The sequence below is a fragment of the Thunnus maccoyii genome, chromosome 10 (genome assembly GCF_910596095.1).
Source record: "Thunnus maccoyii chromosome 10, fThuMac1.1, whole genome shotgun sequence".
NCBI classification, from domain to species: Eukaryota; Metazoa; Chordata; class Actinopteri; order Scombriformes; family Scombridae; genus Thunnus; species Thunnus maccoyii.
This window is the reverse complement of record NC_056542.1, coordinates 21,111,672-21,125,873: the sequence shown is the minus strand read 5'-3', so window position 1 is coordinate 21,125,873 and position 14,202 is coordinate 21,111,672. Positions and strand designations below refer to the sequence as shown.

Genomic DNA, 14,202 nt, shown 5'->3' with positions numbered 1-14,202 from the left:
AGCTAAAACTAATGCTGTGTTAATAACCCTCAATCATATAAATGAGGTGGAAAAAATATTAGAAAAACCTTTCAATATAATACAATTCAACAGCACCACAAACAGACTCCAAAACAGATATAATGTTGAATTAAAACAGTTTCAAGAAAAACTATATTAAAACCTTCATCAAAGTAAGATTTGTGGGATTGCTGCCAGCTAGGTAAAGCTAATAAACTAGCAACTGAGAGTGAATGCTTCCTGAGCAGTAAGAGTCAAGAATATGATAGTTATGAACAATAGATGATAACAGTAATTAACACCAACTGTACCAATCATTATTCTCTCTGAAACTGAAGAAAGGTCAACTGATGTTTTAAAGGAATATTTGGACATTTTGGAAAAATTCACTTGTTCAATTTTTTTGCTGAGAGTTAGATGATCAATGCCAATTTCACACCTGTTCAGTAAATACGTAGCATTAGACAACAAGTATCTCTGACTAAGTAATTTGATTAGACAAGAGGCATCTCATGAATGCTGATATAGAGTACAACAGCACTGGGACTTTTAACTATACATGTGTCACTCCGTTTCACAGTTGTTCTAATAACTGTTAATTACATTAACGGTTGTTATTTAGCTTAGATTGTAACAAACTTTGCACCACAAAGATGAACATATTTCCACAAATTTGATTTTAATTATGAATCATCATCAGAAGAGGACAAATGGGAGGAGAGAAGCCTAGATACTTCAGTGCAAACCTCCATGCGTGCTCATATGACATCATCCGACCTAGACAAGTTTGAGAAGAGCAAAAATGAAGCTAACAAACAACATGGTCTTTGAACTGCTTTCAGACTTGGCTAAGTCTCAAAAATGTAAACCTCAACATTCAGTCCATTAAGAAGACAGAGCTGAATACAGTTGAGGCAGTTTTATGGATCCATCCGGGCAACTAAAGGGGTGCTCAACAGCATTAGCAGCTACCTTGGGCTTCGGCCTGGTTTAAATCATTATGTCAACGAGCCTCTGGTTAGCCGTTCATGGAATTTAATGCAGGACCCAGAATTCACATCAGCTAATAATGTTTTTTAAGGTGTTGTAAAAGAGATTAGAAGGGCAGGAAAAGAAAGAACACACGACCCCCCAATTTCACCTGAACACCAGCATCTTAAAATATTCTGCAACACTAAGTCCAGACATTCCAAAAGGTTTACTGAAAAAGGTCTGGTATGATATTCAGTTGCACTTCGGACGCAGAGGCAAATAGGGGAATCATTCATCCTAAAACATGACAAGAATGGAGCAAAGTATTTCACCAAGACATTTAACAAAAGAAAAAAAAACCACTGGAGAGAGACAGAGAAAATCTGAGGGGTGCTATGTTTGAAGAGTGGGGAAATCTTCTCTGCCAGGTAGCATCTCTTGAAAAATTCCTGAGCAAAGTTCTGCCTGGTGCAAAAGCCCTCTGTCTGCAGCCCAGGAGGGTAACAGCTCTGACAGACAGCGTCTGGTATACCGCTGTTCCCCTGGGAGTAAACCAGCTGTCACAGATGTTACCCAGGATGTGCAAAGAGACAGGGAGACACACGTCTTACACCAACCACAGCCTGAGAGCCACTGCCATACAGAAACTGTCTGATGCAGGACTCGAGGCGAAGGAGATCATGGCGGTGAAGAAAGAAGAAACTGAAGATACTTGTTTGTCTTGCAAGTCTGAAAGCTCACTAAAAAGTTACTGGAGACCATCTATGGAGATCAGGAAACGATGGAGCAATGTACTGTCTGATCAAGCTGTTAACTCATTGGAGTCACACACCACCAAAGCGGCTGTCAACAGACTCTTATTTCCCTGGTTGCACAATAAATGGAAACATACAGATAAATGTACATGATACAAAGTAGCTGGCCTATGGTAACATGTAGACCTACACAAATTAGCAAGCTAATGTGCAGGAAAATGTTTTATGTGTTGCTTGGCAGCAGTCCAGTCGTGGAACTATTTGTGTTGGTGGAGGCAAATAAATGATTAAATAATCAAACCGATCATAATATCTTGTCACTTATTACTGTTAAGTAATAAATGACGCTTGTAGAACTGTTGTATAAAAGCAATATCACACTCAAGGTGGTGCTAAATATCAGCACAGCTGTTATTTGGTCATAGGTACGAGGCCACAGGCCAAGTGCCGAGTGCCGAAAGTAATCATATTATTCAGTACAACAGCACTCCCTCTCATGTGATACTGCTTAAGTGACTCCCTGGAGTTTCCACTTATTGCCTGGCAACTGCACCCAGTAAAGATATAGTCTGGCAATTGTCATTTTTACACTTCAGTTTTTGTACAGATTAAACAAACAAATTATACCGACTTAATTAAGTAGCTTAGAGGTGCTGATAGGTGGACTTTGTGACCTTTGGACAGAGCCAGGCTAGCTGTTGTCCCCTGTTTCTACTCTTTATGCTAAGCTAAGCTAACCGTCTCCTGGCTGTAGCTTCATCTCTACCATGTAGACGTGAGATGTGAGTTGTTTACATGGTGTAGGATTGGTTTAGTGTTAATGCCCTTTTTGGCACCGGTTTTTCAGCTCATATTTTCTCTTGTTGTTGAGTATTCCCAGAAGCAGACTGATCTGTCTCAGGCTTTTCCAACCATATGATCACAGCATGTCACTAAATCAGCTGAAAAATAAATTGCATCAACTTTATTCATCTTTTTATATATTAATATAGTTATAATATAGTTTAATGTAGTTATAGAAACATCCCATTCACTTGAATGAGAAAGTGTGTCCAAATTTTTGACTGGAACTGTACATAAGACATTTATCATATAGAATGGCCCTGTCCTTCCAAGTCACATATTATTTCTTAGGTAGTTTGGTACACACAGTTCATCTTTGGAGCACTGGAAAGCACAGCCTGTAGGGCTCATACATTGTAATTTTTTCAATTTCAACAGAGACCACTCAGATTAAATATTTTTCCCACATTTGGACAGCAGTTTGAATTGAATGAAAGTGACCTAATGTGGTGTGACATTTTCTCAAGAAATCTGAGACATTTTTAAACAGCTAACATAATCCAAACAATGTCAGTTGATAATATCCCTTTTCACTCGTAATTAAACTGAGTTTAAATGTTATTCTTTTTGCCTTTAGAAATATATTAATAACTGTCCCTGTAAGTTTTTTTTTTTGCTTCACTGATGGAAAAAATGATATCCAATATCAAGCTTACTTTACTGTGGACATGCACAATCCACCCATTCTCAGGGGTTTCAGAAAGCCTTCTGGGAAATGAAGCAAGATATAAACTGGAGTACACGTATATCAGACAGGCAGTGGGAAAGTGGTACAACTGAAAGTAAATTACAGTACTTCATCACAAAATAACTCCTGAAATAAAATCAACTTCACACATCTGAGGAGGCTTTCTACAAACAGCGATTAATAGATTTAAAGTCCACAATATGCAATTAAAAGTATACTGTTATTTACACAAACAAGTGTGATTAATAGCCTAACTTTGGCCTCTCAGTGTAATTAATTACTCTTTAATTTACGTAGCAGGACAAGGATTCACATTCTGATTTGCACTTTAGCTCCTATTTCTGTTATGCACACATTATTAATACATGGAAATATGGATTTGAACAGGAGGATTTGTTCATGAGCATCTTGTTAGAAAACAGACCAAAATGAAGCTCTACAGTCAAATAGATTAGAGCAGTGGTTTTGAAACTTCTTCTTATCAAGGATCCCTAAACTAACACAAATTAGACCACAGACCCCCATCTGGTAAGCTTTTTGCTTTTAGATGTTTTATTATGGAAAATGTATGAAACCCATGAACAAAATAATCACACATTCTGTAATTATATTGAAAATAAATTATTACCCTTTTTGCTGGGGATCCCCTGGAACACTCTCAAGCACCCCTGGGTGTCCCTGGACCCCACCTTAGTTTTCACACTGCATATTCTTAGCCCAGGACTATCCTTAGCCCTGGGCTAAGAGTTGACCCTGGGATAACTTAGCCCCTTTTCACACACACATTGTTAACCCAGGGTTAACCTAAACCCAGGGCTATATGATTCACACTTTACTTCTACTAGCTCTGGGTTAAATGTCCGTTGGCACACATGACTAATGTTTACATTATAGAATGACGCATGACTAATCCACAACTTTATCCCTGTTTCACACTAGCAACTTCGGGGCAAACCTTGCTCCGGAGCAGGGCCAGCAAGCCCCAGGCTAAAGTTGGGGTTAGCCCACTTTGGAATGTGGCAGGATTGTGCCAGTGTGAAAGCTTTCTTAGGCTGGGGCTAACAGCTTTCTTAGCCTGGGGCGAACAGCTCCATTAGCCTGGGACTAAGAAGGTTTCTAAGAATGCTTTTAGCCCTGGGCTAAGTGCAGTGTAAAAATCCCTTTCGAGAACCACTGGATTAGAGAAATGTATTAGCTTGAATTCTGTCTTTCTATCTTTCAGGTTGTCTTTACCGGGGTCAGGAGTGCCGGCTGGTGATTCACTACGAACAGGGTTTCTCTGTGTTGGCTGAACCCAAACTTGGAGATGGGGAGAATGGGGAGGAGAGAGGAACTCACACTCCTACCAGACCACGAGTACTCCTCTCCTACCCCTACGAAAAACTAAAGATGTCCTCAGATGATGGAGTTCGTATGCTCTTCCTTGACTTTGGAGGGAAAGAGGGGGAGATTGTGAGTGTCTTCTTACTTCAAGCATTATGTTTTGACACAGACAATGCAACAAGACATGTTACCCAGCCACCTAGCACTGACAGAAACTCAATTGGCCTGTGTTTTGTCCTCCATGATCATGGTCCGCTTAATTCAAACAGGGTGAAAAATCAGTTTCTGCTGACAGAAAAACATCCACCTGACAAAATTGTAACTTTATTAAAAACAACTGTTGGTGATGTACAGTCTTGGATCCATTTTATCTATCTATTTATCTATCTATTGTGTACAACTGGGTGAAGACAGATGATGTTTATGACAATGACAATGACAATATTGAAGCCTTTTTTGTTCAGCTACAATAGAAGAAACATCACTTGAGTGACAAGCTAATGTTACTAAGGCAGTAACATTTTTACAAAAGCAACAAACAGCCTTACCATTATCCACAATTTTCACACTTATCACATTGAATCCACAGTGCTTCCACATATTTATTCTTAGATGGTTTGGGTACACACAATGCATTTTTGGAGCACTGGAAAGCACAGCGTGTAGTGCTCATACATTGTGAATTTTGAATATGAGCACAGACCACTCAGATGAAATATTTTTAAATATCTTAACATAATCCAAACAATTTCCGTTGATAATATCCCTTTTCATCTTTGGTTAAACTGAGAAATGTTTTTTTCTTTTTGCCTTTAGAAATACATTAATAACTGTCCTTTTAAATTTTTTTGCTTTACTGTTGGAAACAACAAAATCCAATATCAAGCTTACTTTACTGTGGTCATGTACAATCCACAATAAATAGAACAAGTTCATGTGAAGCAAAATATAAACTGGAGTACAAGTATATCAGACAGGCAGGGGGAAAGTGGTCCAACAGAAAGTAAATTACAGCACTTTATCACTGAAATAAAATGAACTTCACACGTCTGTAGGTCTTACATGGTAAGAGCTTTGAGAGTGGAGTTTCCTTAAAAAAAAAAAAAACTGTCACATACTGTAAGAGTTTTAATCTGTTTACACTGCTCAGCAACTCACTGTGGGGCCACCCTCAAAGTAATCAGGACCAGTTATATTCAGCCCCTACTATCCAATATGTGTGGAATTTTTGTATTAAAAATTTCAGTGTTTAATCTCTTAGATCTCATTTGACAACAGATGATGAATATTATGTGGTTGTCAGGAGGAGGAGCTCGAGTAGCTCTTTTATAACAGTCACGTGGCACTTATACAAACAGCTTTTACCCAGAAAAACAGCATTGATGTTCCATCATTCATAAAGCCATAGCACTGTGATTTACTGTATGATGGGAAATAAAGTGACATTTAAAACTAAAATATTTACTCTCTAGGTTTATGGGATTTAGAAACATAGAAACACATTTTATCTGAACGCCACAATCTGTAGGTATAACAGTCCATATACAGCTCTGTTTAAAACCTCTGTCAGATACATTCATTTTTGACTGCCCAGTTTATGCTGAAGGCAAAGACTTGGGAGCTTTGATTCAAACCCCTCTGTTGGCTACCTTAGCAGGATAGATTTTGGATTCTGTAGCATTTCCGAATCCCAGCACAGTTAAAGACAAGGCTTTATAAAAAATCCCAAGGCACTTATGGATGTGGCTGATGGCTCATTAGCTCAACATTTGAAAGTGGAATCAGCCGGGTCTATTTTTTCAGAGTGTTGAATATACTGTCATTATTTGGCAGGAACTATGTATGTCTAAATTTGTCTCAGTCACAACAGTTGACAGTTTATCTCCCCAACACAGAGTCTGTTTTAGTTTCTAGAGCTTAGTCCGAACCAAACCATTGATCGTGGCTTGGAAAGCTAAATATTATATGCACCAAGGCACTATGGTTTAACAGCAGGGCGAAGAAAATAACATTACTAAGGGTGTATATGCAAGCAGCTTTTTGAGGTTGCAATTAGGCACAGCAGTGCTTTGATCTAAATGCTAGCATCAGCATGCAGATAGTGAGAATGCTAACCTGATGATTTAAAGCAAATACACTAACCATGTTTATAGCTTAGCATGTTAGCATGCTAACATTTGCTTATTAGCACTCAACTTAAAGTACAGCTGACGATGATGGTAATGTCATTAGCATGCAGGCGTTTGGTCATAAAACAAAAGATTTAGACGTGATGATGATTTATCCTGAGTTGGGCATGAATGTGTGTACCAAATTTCATAAATTTCCGATAGTTGTCAAGACATTTTCCTCAAAATCATAAATGTCAACCTCATGGTGGCGCTAGGGGAAAAGTAAGGGGGTCACCAAAGTCATTAGGATTCATACTCTGGCCTCCATGGATATCTGTACCAAACATTGCCACCCCAAGAGCCACGTCGCTAGCATAAGTTATCCCCAACTGACTTTTTGGATACATAAGACTTTTGTTGCCCAGTTGTAATGTGTAGATATACTCATATTTCATTGCACAGTTTACTGGAGAAGTAGAAGTAGTCACTAAAAGTTCCTCAGTGTTTCATCTGACAGACCAAACAGTAGTTTAAGTGTGAATTTATAGGTTCAATCTCCCTATAGGTCTTAGAAACAGGATGTGAGTCATTGCGCCGGTAAAATCACTGTTGATTCAGGCTATGAAAAGAGCTTTGTTCAAAATGATGTGGTGTTTGTGTGTATACAGTGCTTAGCTCCAGCTTGGACTGTCTAATCCTTGCCTCATGGGGAACTGTTGACTATGGAGTTAGGTTTGAATATATTTTTATGGTTTTATGTGTCTTATAAACCCCCTTTCTTTTACTTCCCTACTGTGCCTCCTTCCCTCTTTGTCATCCTTTCAGCCTTAATGAATTCTCAGATCTTTTAATCATATTCTTTCCTCTTTATCCCTGTCATGTTATCCAATATTCTGTCTTATTCTGCCTTTTAATTCTTTTGTTTTCTCATCCTCCTCCAGCAACTGGACCTCCACTCGTGTCCGAAGCCAATTGTCTTCATCCTCCACTCCTTCCTCTCTGCTAAGATCTCCCGCCTGGGTCTGGTAGCCTGACAGCCTCTCTGAAGGGACATTTCACCTGCTTTGAAAACAGAAATCCACCGTGTTTCTCCACCTCTCTGCAGGCCGCATGCAGTGCACCTCGTTAAACTCCTATAGCGGGGGACCCAAGCTGAGCGAATGTAGCCTCTCTCTGAAAACTACTCCAACTCCAAGTTAAAGAAACACTGGAGAAACCAATCCAGATTGGTTTTGCTTTGAGTGGAATGTGCTCTTGATGGACAGGTTTTTTAGGTTTTAAACCTTCCCCTTTAAGGGCTGTGATGACTTAAGTGTTGACTGAGGAACCACAGAAGAAAACATGGACTGTCACTGGACTTGAAGCAGAGGGATGGTATGATGTATATAGAGAAGGACACACTGAAAGAAACAGATTGGGCATTACTGTCACGTCCAGGGTTGGAAAGACTGGATACGTGCAGCAGGGGTTGAGATGAATTCACTTTTAATTCAATCAAAATGTAATGGCAAACTGCCTTCCATTTACCAATTATATAATTTATTCACCATCAGCTCTGAAAGGACACTCTGTATTTAACTCTGTCATTTTTCTTCACCAAAAACTTTAAACATTTGTCTTTGTTAGTGTCCCCTTGAGATGTCTTGTTAGTTATGTCACTATTCATCATTGAAACTGGGAGGCCCGACTGGCCGCACAGTTTCCCACAATGTGACAGCTGACTCAAATTCAAAATGTCACAGTATTTCTTTAACAGGTTGCATACAGTAACCATGTTGTGGTCATAGTATTTCAGTGTGCAACTGAGTTGACAGTGATCCAATGTCAGCTCTCATGTCTTGAATCATGAAAAACATTGGCATCATTTACATCATTTATAACTTACTCAACCGTTCTATTTTTTGTTGTCACATTTGTTTTTCTGATGCATTTAACTTCCACAGTAAAACTTAAAATACATGCAAGTTCATGATTAGGATATCAATAGGTATTAATAATACCACAACTAAATGATGAGATAATATTAAGGATACTTTGGTTAACATGTTTTGGATAATTTTAAGAAATAATTGAAGATTTATTACATACATCAATACATTTATTTGTTTTCTTGTTGAGAGGGAGATGAGAAAATTGATACCGCTATCATATTTGTTAAATATAAGGCTACTGCCAGTAGCTGGTTAGCTTAGCATAAAGACTGGAATTGGGGGAAAAGCTAGTCTGACTCTGTTTGAACCTGTTAACAATCAACAGTCATCGTTAATAATTCATTAAATGCAAAACGTGTTTTTTTTCTCAGTTTAAGTTTACTTTAACAATATTTACTGCACAATCCCAACAAATTAGGTATGTGAAACATAAAATAATGAAGCACAAATAATTTAAACAAACAAAATAATAAAATGACAAGACTGTTACTTGAAATGAATGCTCTTTTCTGCCTGTCCTTATTCAACAAATGGCCAAAGGAAACAAAATCCTACTGACCAGCACCTCTTAAGCTCATTAATTAACAAGTTATATCTTCTTAGTTGAATCGGTACAAAAATTGAAGTGTACAACAAAAAATATTTAAAAAACAGCCAGGATATGTTGACAGGCAACCAGCGCTAATTCCAAGAATTTGCTGCTCCTAGACAAGAAATAGTACGGCACGTAGCTGCCTGTGAAATGACAAATTGTCATTTTTACACTTTATTTTTTGTCCAGCTACCAGCTGTAGACTTATATTTAATGGATAGATGTGAGAGTGATCTTCTCACCTAACTCTCAGCAAGAAATCAAAGTGTATTTCCTAAAATGTCAAAATCTCTAGTCTGCTCAGTGAATGCTGCTCACTCCTTCCTCCTTCATTTCAGGGAGGAGAGTGACTGTTCATGCTTTTAAGCCTGATTTACCAACTGAAATCCTTCTAAATACACATTGAATAACTGAGGATGCTAAACTGACAAACTGAAGTCATGTTCTGCCCCATCAAGCTAACATCTGCCAAAAATACATCTAATATTCAAATTGAAAACTGCCACATGAACTAATGATGCCACAATTACCCAATGAAGTATTATTCATCTATCAATACACAGTAGCAAGATAGCCATCATATTAGTCTTCAGTTCTGCTTCAATCCTGCAGCAGCCAGTGCAGGTCTTTTTGTCTTGGATGTTACAGTATGCAGCATTAAATCTGTGCGCTGCACTGTCTCTGACATGGCCAGCTGCCAGGTCTTTCCTTGTGCCTTCAGATGACTGAGAGGAAAACAAAAAATTGAATTTTGAAAGAAATAAATCACAGGATGAGCATGGAGCAATGATGTGACTACTGTGATGGCTACATTTCGTTATGAGCACAGATTCTCAGCCAGCAGTAATTTTGTGTTTTCTCTCTTTTTCATATCAAACACACATACACACATTTTCAATGACCATTTACATACACAGTGACACTGTAAAAAATGATTTACACATTGTAATCATACCACACTGTAGAGGAAATATCATCTGTTTTGTTGTTACTAAAAGATAGTGGCAGCATTGTAACACTTATGTTAAGCGACAAATCCAGCACTTACTGATAACCTCAAGTGGAGAAAAGCTCTGTGAGTAAAGGCTGCTTTGATATGTAGAATACTCCGATGCCTTCGGCAGCTACTGTACTGTCACTCAGAATGATAAAGCTTAGTTTTGAACTCAAACGGTGCACATAAATCATGTATTTAACAAAAGTGACAAGATGAGTTTGTCTTTATTGTCTTCACTTGTGATTTATTAATTTCCTATTCTATGAGCCGGGGAAAATTTTGCTTTCAGTTCAATCGCATTAAAGTGTGCATGACATCTGTAAATTGTTTGCTAATTATATTGATGATTCTTAATTATTTTTAATATGATACTATTATTGGAGAGTAGGATATTCAGATTCACAACAAGAACATTTTTTTTTAATTTTGCGGACAGTTGAGATGAAAGGTGGTATACTAATTTACTGTGGTTTAGCGACTGTTCCGCTTGATTTGGGAAATTTTTTCACATGTCATGCATGTGTCTTCAGCCAAAGAACTTGAAGGTAATTGAGTTGCTCAACACAATTGTAACTCTTGACATTGTTTACTTGGCTCCTAGGTAATGAGCTGGCAACCTCTCTCTCTCTCACACACACACACACACACAGACATACACGGATGGATGGACACATTCATGTTTTTAAGGGTAAGGAGTTTAACCCTCAAACACCGTCATTACTCTTGACATTGTTTACCATTTGACATTGTTTACCAGCATATTTCCGTCCTCTCTGTGTTTATCACTGTTCCCCTTCTGTTCAGGCTTTTAGTGAATCAAGTCAGACTCTCAACGGGGCGCTAAACGTCTGCAGATAGCAACTGTTGCATAATATGAAAGCAAAGCACAAAGAAATCTCTCCAGGTCAACTTTCCCACGGAGACAGGTAGAAAGCAATGTTGGCCTACCGAGACTGTTAATGTGTCGATCTTAAGACTGAAAACACACACACAAATGGACCCACACTGTTACTGTTGCACACACACACACACACAGATTCACTCTCCCTAATAATCAGCTTTCCCAGATAGCAAGAAAGGGGGCCATATTGACTCAGACTGTCAGCTTTTCATTTTGAGAGGCTGGATGAGAGCCAGATCAATTAGCAATCAGCCAAAATTGCGTGTGTCAAGTGTGTGAGTGTGTGTCTACATGTGTGTGAGCTAATAAATACCCAATCATGTGCGCACAGTGGATACTTCTCTCAGTGACATGCAAATCCATTAGTTTTTTGTTTGTGTGTGTTTGTGTGTGTGAAGGGGCCCTGAATGAAAAGCTTTTCTCTTGGCTCAGTCTCTTGTTGCATTCCTCCCCTGTGGCAAGTCCTCACATGTTTTTTGGACTTCCTCTGTGTGTGTATATGTTTGCATGTGGTTGCATGCAAGTGTATTGCTATGTATGTATGCTTTAATTTGGGGAAGGGAGAGAATGGGGTGGGCAAAGCAGAAAAAGGATGGTGGGAAAAGTATGCAGCAAAAGGAGAGGCTAACAGGTCCAGCTTCAGCTGAGCACACATTTCAGGATGATTTGTTTTAAACCATTTTCCAAGCGTTAATTTTCCTTCAAACCCGAACAGTACATACACACTTTAAGGGCAGTTAATGACACACATTTCCCATACAATAAGTCTGTTTTCTGGGTTCATATACCTTTTCAAAAGTCATGCGTGTTTTTGCTCAGGAGTTATCTCATTGTCTGTCTATTTATCCTCCAAAGTAAGCATATTTATACAGTTAGAAAATGAGGAAGAAAGAGAGACAGACAGACAGAGCTTGCAAAAACAGAATGCAAAAAACAGACCTGAACCTTAACTTTTGAGAATTGAGCAACATTTAGCAAAGCAGAGAATATGACAAAGTTACATAATACACTGCAAGGACCACACACACACACACACACACACAAGGGCTGCCAGCATACACTGAAAGTGCTACACAGTGTGTCTGAAAAAACAAGGTCAATCACTTGTTCCAACATAAGGTTGTTCTAGAAGGTTCTTTTCAGAGAATTGATTCTCATAAACCTCTCTTTTTTAATCCCTATGATCGAAACCATTTCAGACATCCATCTTTTAAAAGGTAAGGAGGTGAATGTGTGTGATAAAGTGCCTTCTGCAATTTTGCATCTGTCACACTGAAGATATGACACATAAGATATGTCACACTGAGTGACATATCTTGTGTAGTCTGGACTAAACATAGATATACAAACATGGAAACTGAGTCAGGAGGATGCCTGAAAATTTTTGGGTTCTTATTTAAATGTAAAAAAAAAAAAAAAAAAGTATTCTATGTTCCTTTAAAGAATTGAAGGGAACACAGATAAAACTCAGCATCACACAGGTAGCAGTCACTTCCATGTCCTGCTGAATGCTGAAATATGAAGATCTGCAATGTGTCACAAATATACAGCGTGTTTGAAGACACCCACTGGGGGTAGGCTGTTTGTCGCAGATTTTGCCTAGCCTATGCTCATTTTGTCCAATTTTAGGAGGAATTTTATGGGATCAAGATGGGGACTGAGCTGCCCAACCTGTCACTAAAAAAAAAAATTCCTTAATGCACTTGCAAGTCATGCCTAAAAAGCTGTCACACACTTGGCTGGCGTGTCTGCAGGTGTACAAACATATTTTACTTGATCAAGCTTTTTTCTATGCTGCCCTTTAGTGAGTCATGCAGTTGCTCTTTCAGGGCTGCCCTGGTTAGTCTACTAGTTAAACACATTCCGCATTACTGCAACATCAACAGTCAGGTGCACATATGAACACAAAAGAGGTTTTCCTTGCTGTAATCATTCCTCCTGTTCATACTGGCTATTAAAAGATCCCCTTCAAATGTGCTTTCAATGTAAGTGATGGGGGACAAAATCCACAGTATTAAAGTCGATCTGAAGCTTATATGAGTCTTCAGCAGTCTGAGTTAGTCATATCAAGTGGATATCTGCCACATTTACAGTCTTTTTAGCATCAAACTCCCTCTTTGTGTTTCTCAGACAGTGTTTCCCTGTTGAGCTGCGGTGGAAGGCAGTAACAAAAAGAGGGACTTTGGCACTAAAAAGACTGTAATGTTGAAAGATATCTACTTGATGTGACTCATTTGGATGGCTGAAGCTTCATATTAGCTTCTGATAAACTTTTAAATACATTTTTGCACAGAAGAAGGGCTGTGTATTTTGTCCCCCATCACTTACGTTGTAAACACATTATGAAGGGATCTTCTAATAGCCAGTATGAACAGGAGGAAAGATTATGGCAAGAAAAACCTATTTCAATGTTCATTTGGGCACCTGACTATTGTTTTAAGACAGACTTGAAAAATTGTGAACCTTTAAACCACCTGCAGCTAACACTTAAATGTAGCCAGGCCACACAGTATTTTGGCGTGATTGAAATACTTTTTAAAATACAAAATATAAAACATTATTCAATAAAAAAACAATGATGATACTTGAAAAAAGAAAAAGTCAATCATGTGACCCCTGAAAATGTGGTTTTGTCCAGACCAATTGTCTGTCTCAGACTACAGTAGACCAGACTGTCTCTGCTGTTCAGTAACTCAGGGATTGATAGTGTCATGATCAATAATTAAATATTAAGAGACATTTAATTGATGCATAGTCAAGTTGGTCAAATACATCAATAAATAGCTACATTTAGCCACTGTACAAAGACCAAATCAGTGTTTATGCATTTTGCACTGACCCACCAATCCAACCTATTTTTACATAATTTAGTTGTGTGAAGTGAAACCTTGTCAATGATGAATATATTTCATAAATGCTTCACTTTGTCTATATGTACAGGAACGTTGTTGTGAGGTTGTTGCACATAATTAACTCTTAAAAACAAAACTTTCAAGAGATCATGACATCATAAAGATGCTGTGGAACTAATGTCTCACATTAATTCTGCTGAGAAATTAGGTCATTTAACAGAGTTGAACTGAACAGAG

At 38.3% G+C, this 14,202-nt stretch overlaps 1 protein-coding gene across 1 annotated transcript in view; it reads left to right on the top strand.

Moving 5' to 3' along the window:
* The window catches only part of sntb1 (syntrophin, basic 1), a 49,656-nt gene extending 40,871 nt beyond the window's left edge, over nucleotides 1-8,785 (top strand). The window contains exons 7-8 of the mRNA XM_042424017.1: nucleotides 4,481-4,710; nucleotides 7,634-8,785. Coding sequence (XP_042279951.1) covers nucleotides 4,481-4,710; nucleotides 7,634-7,726 — 323 coding nt within the window. The 3' untranslated portion in view covers nucleotides 7,727-8,785. The remainder of the gene's footprint in view (nucleotides 1-4,480; nucleotides 4,711-7,633) is intronic.
* The last annotated feature ends 5,417 nt before the right edge of the window (nucleotides 8,786-14,202 follow it).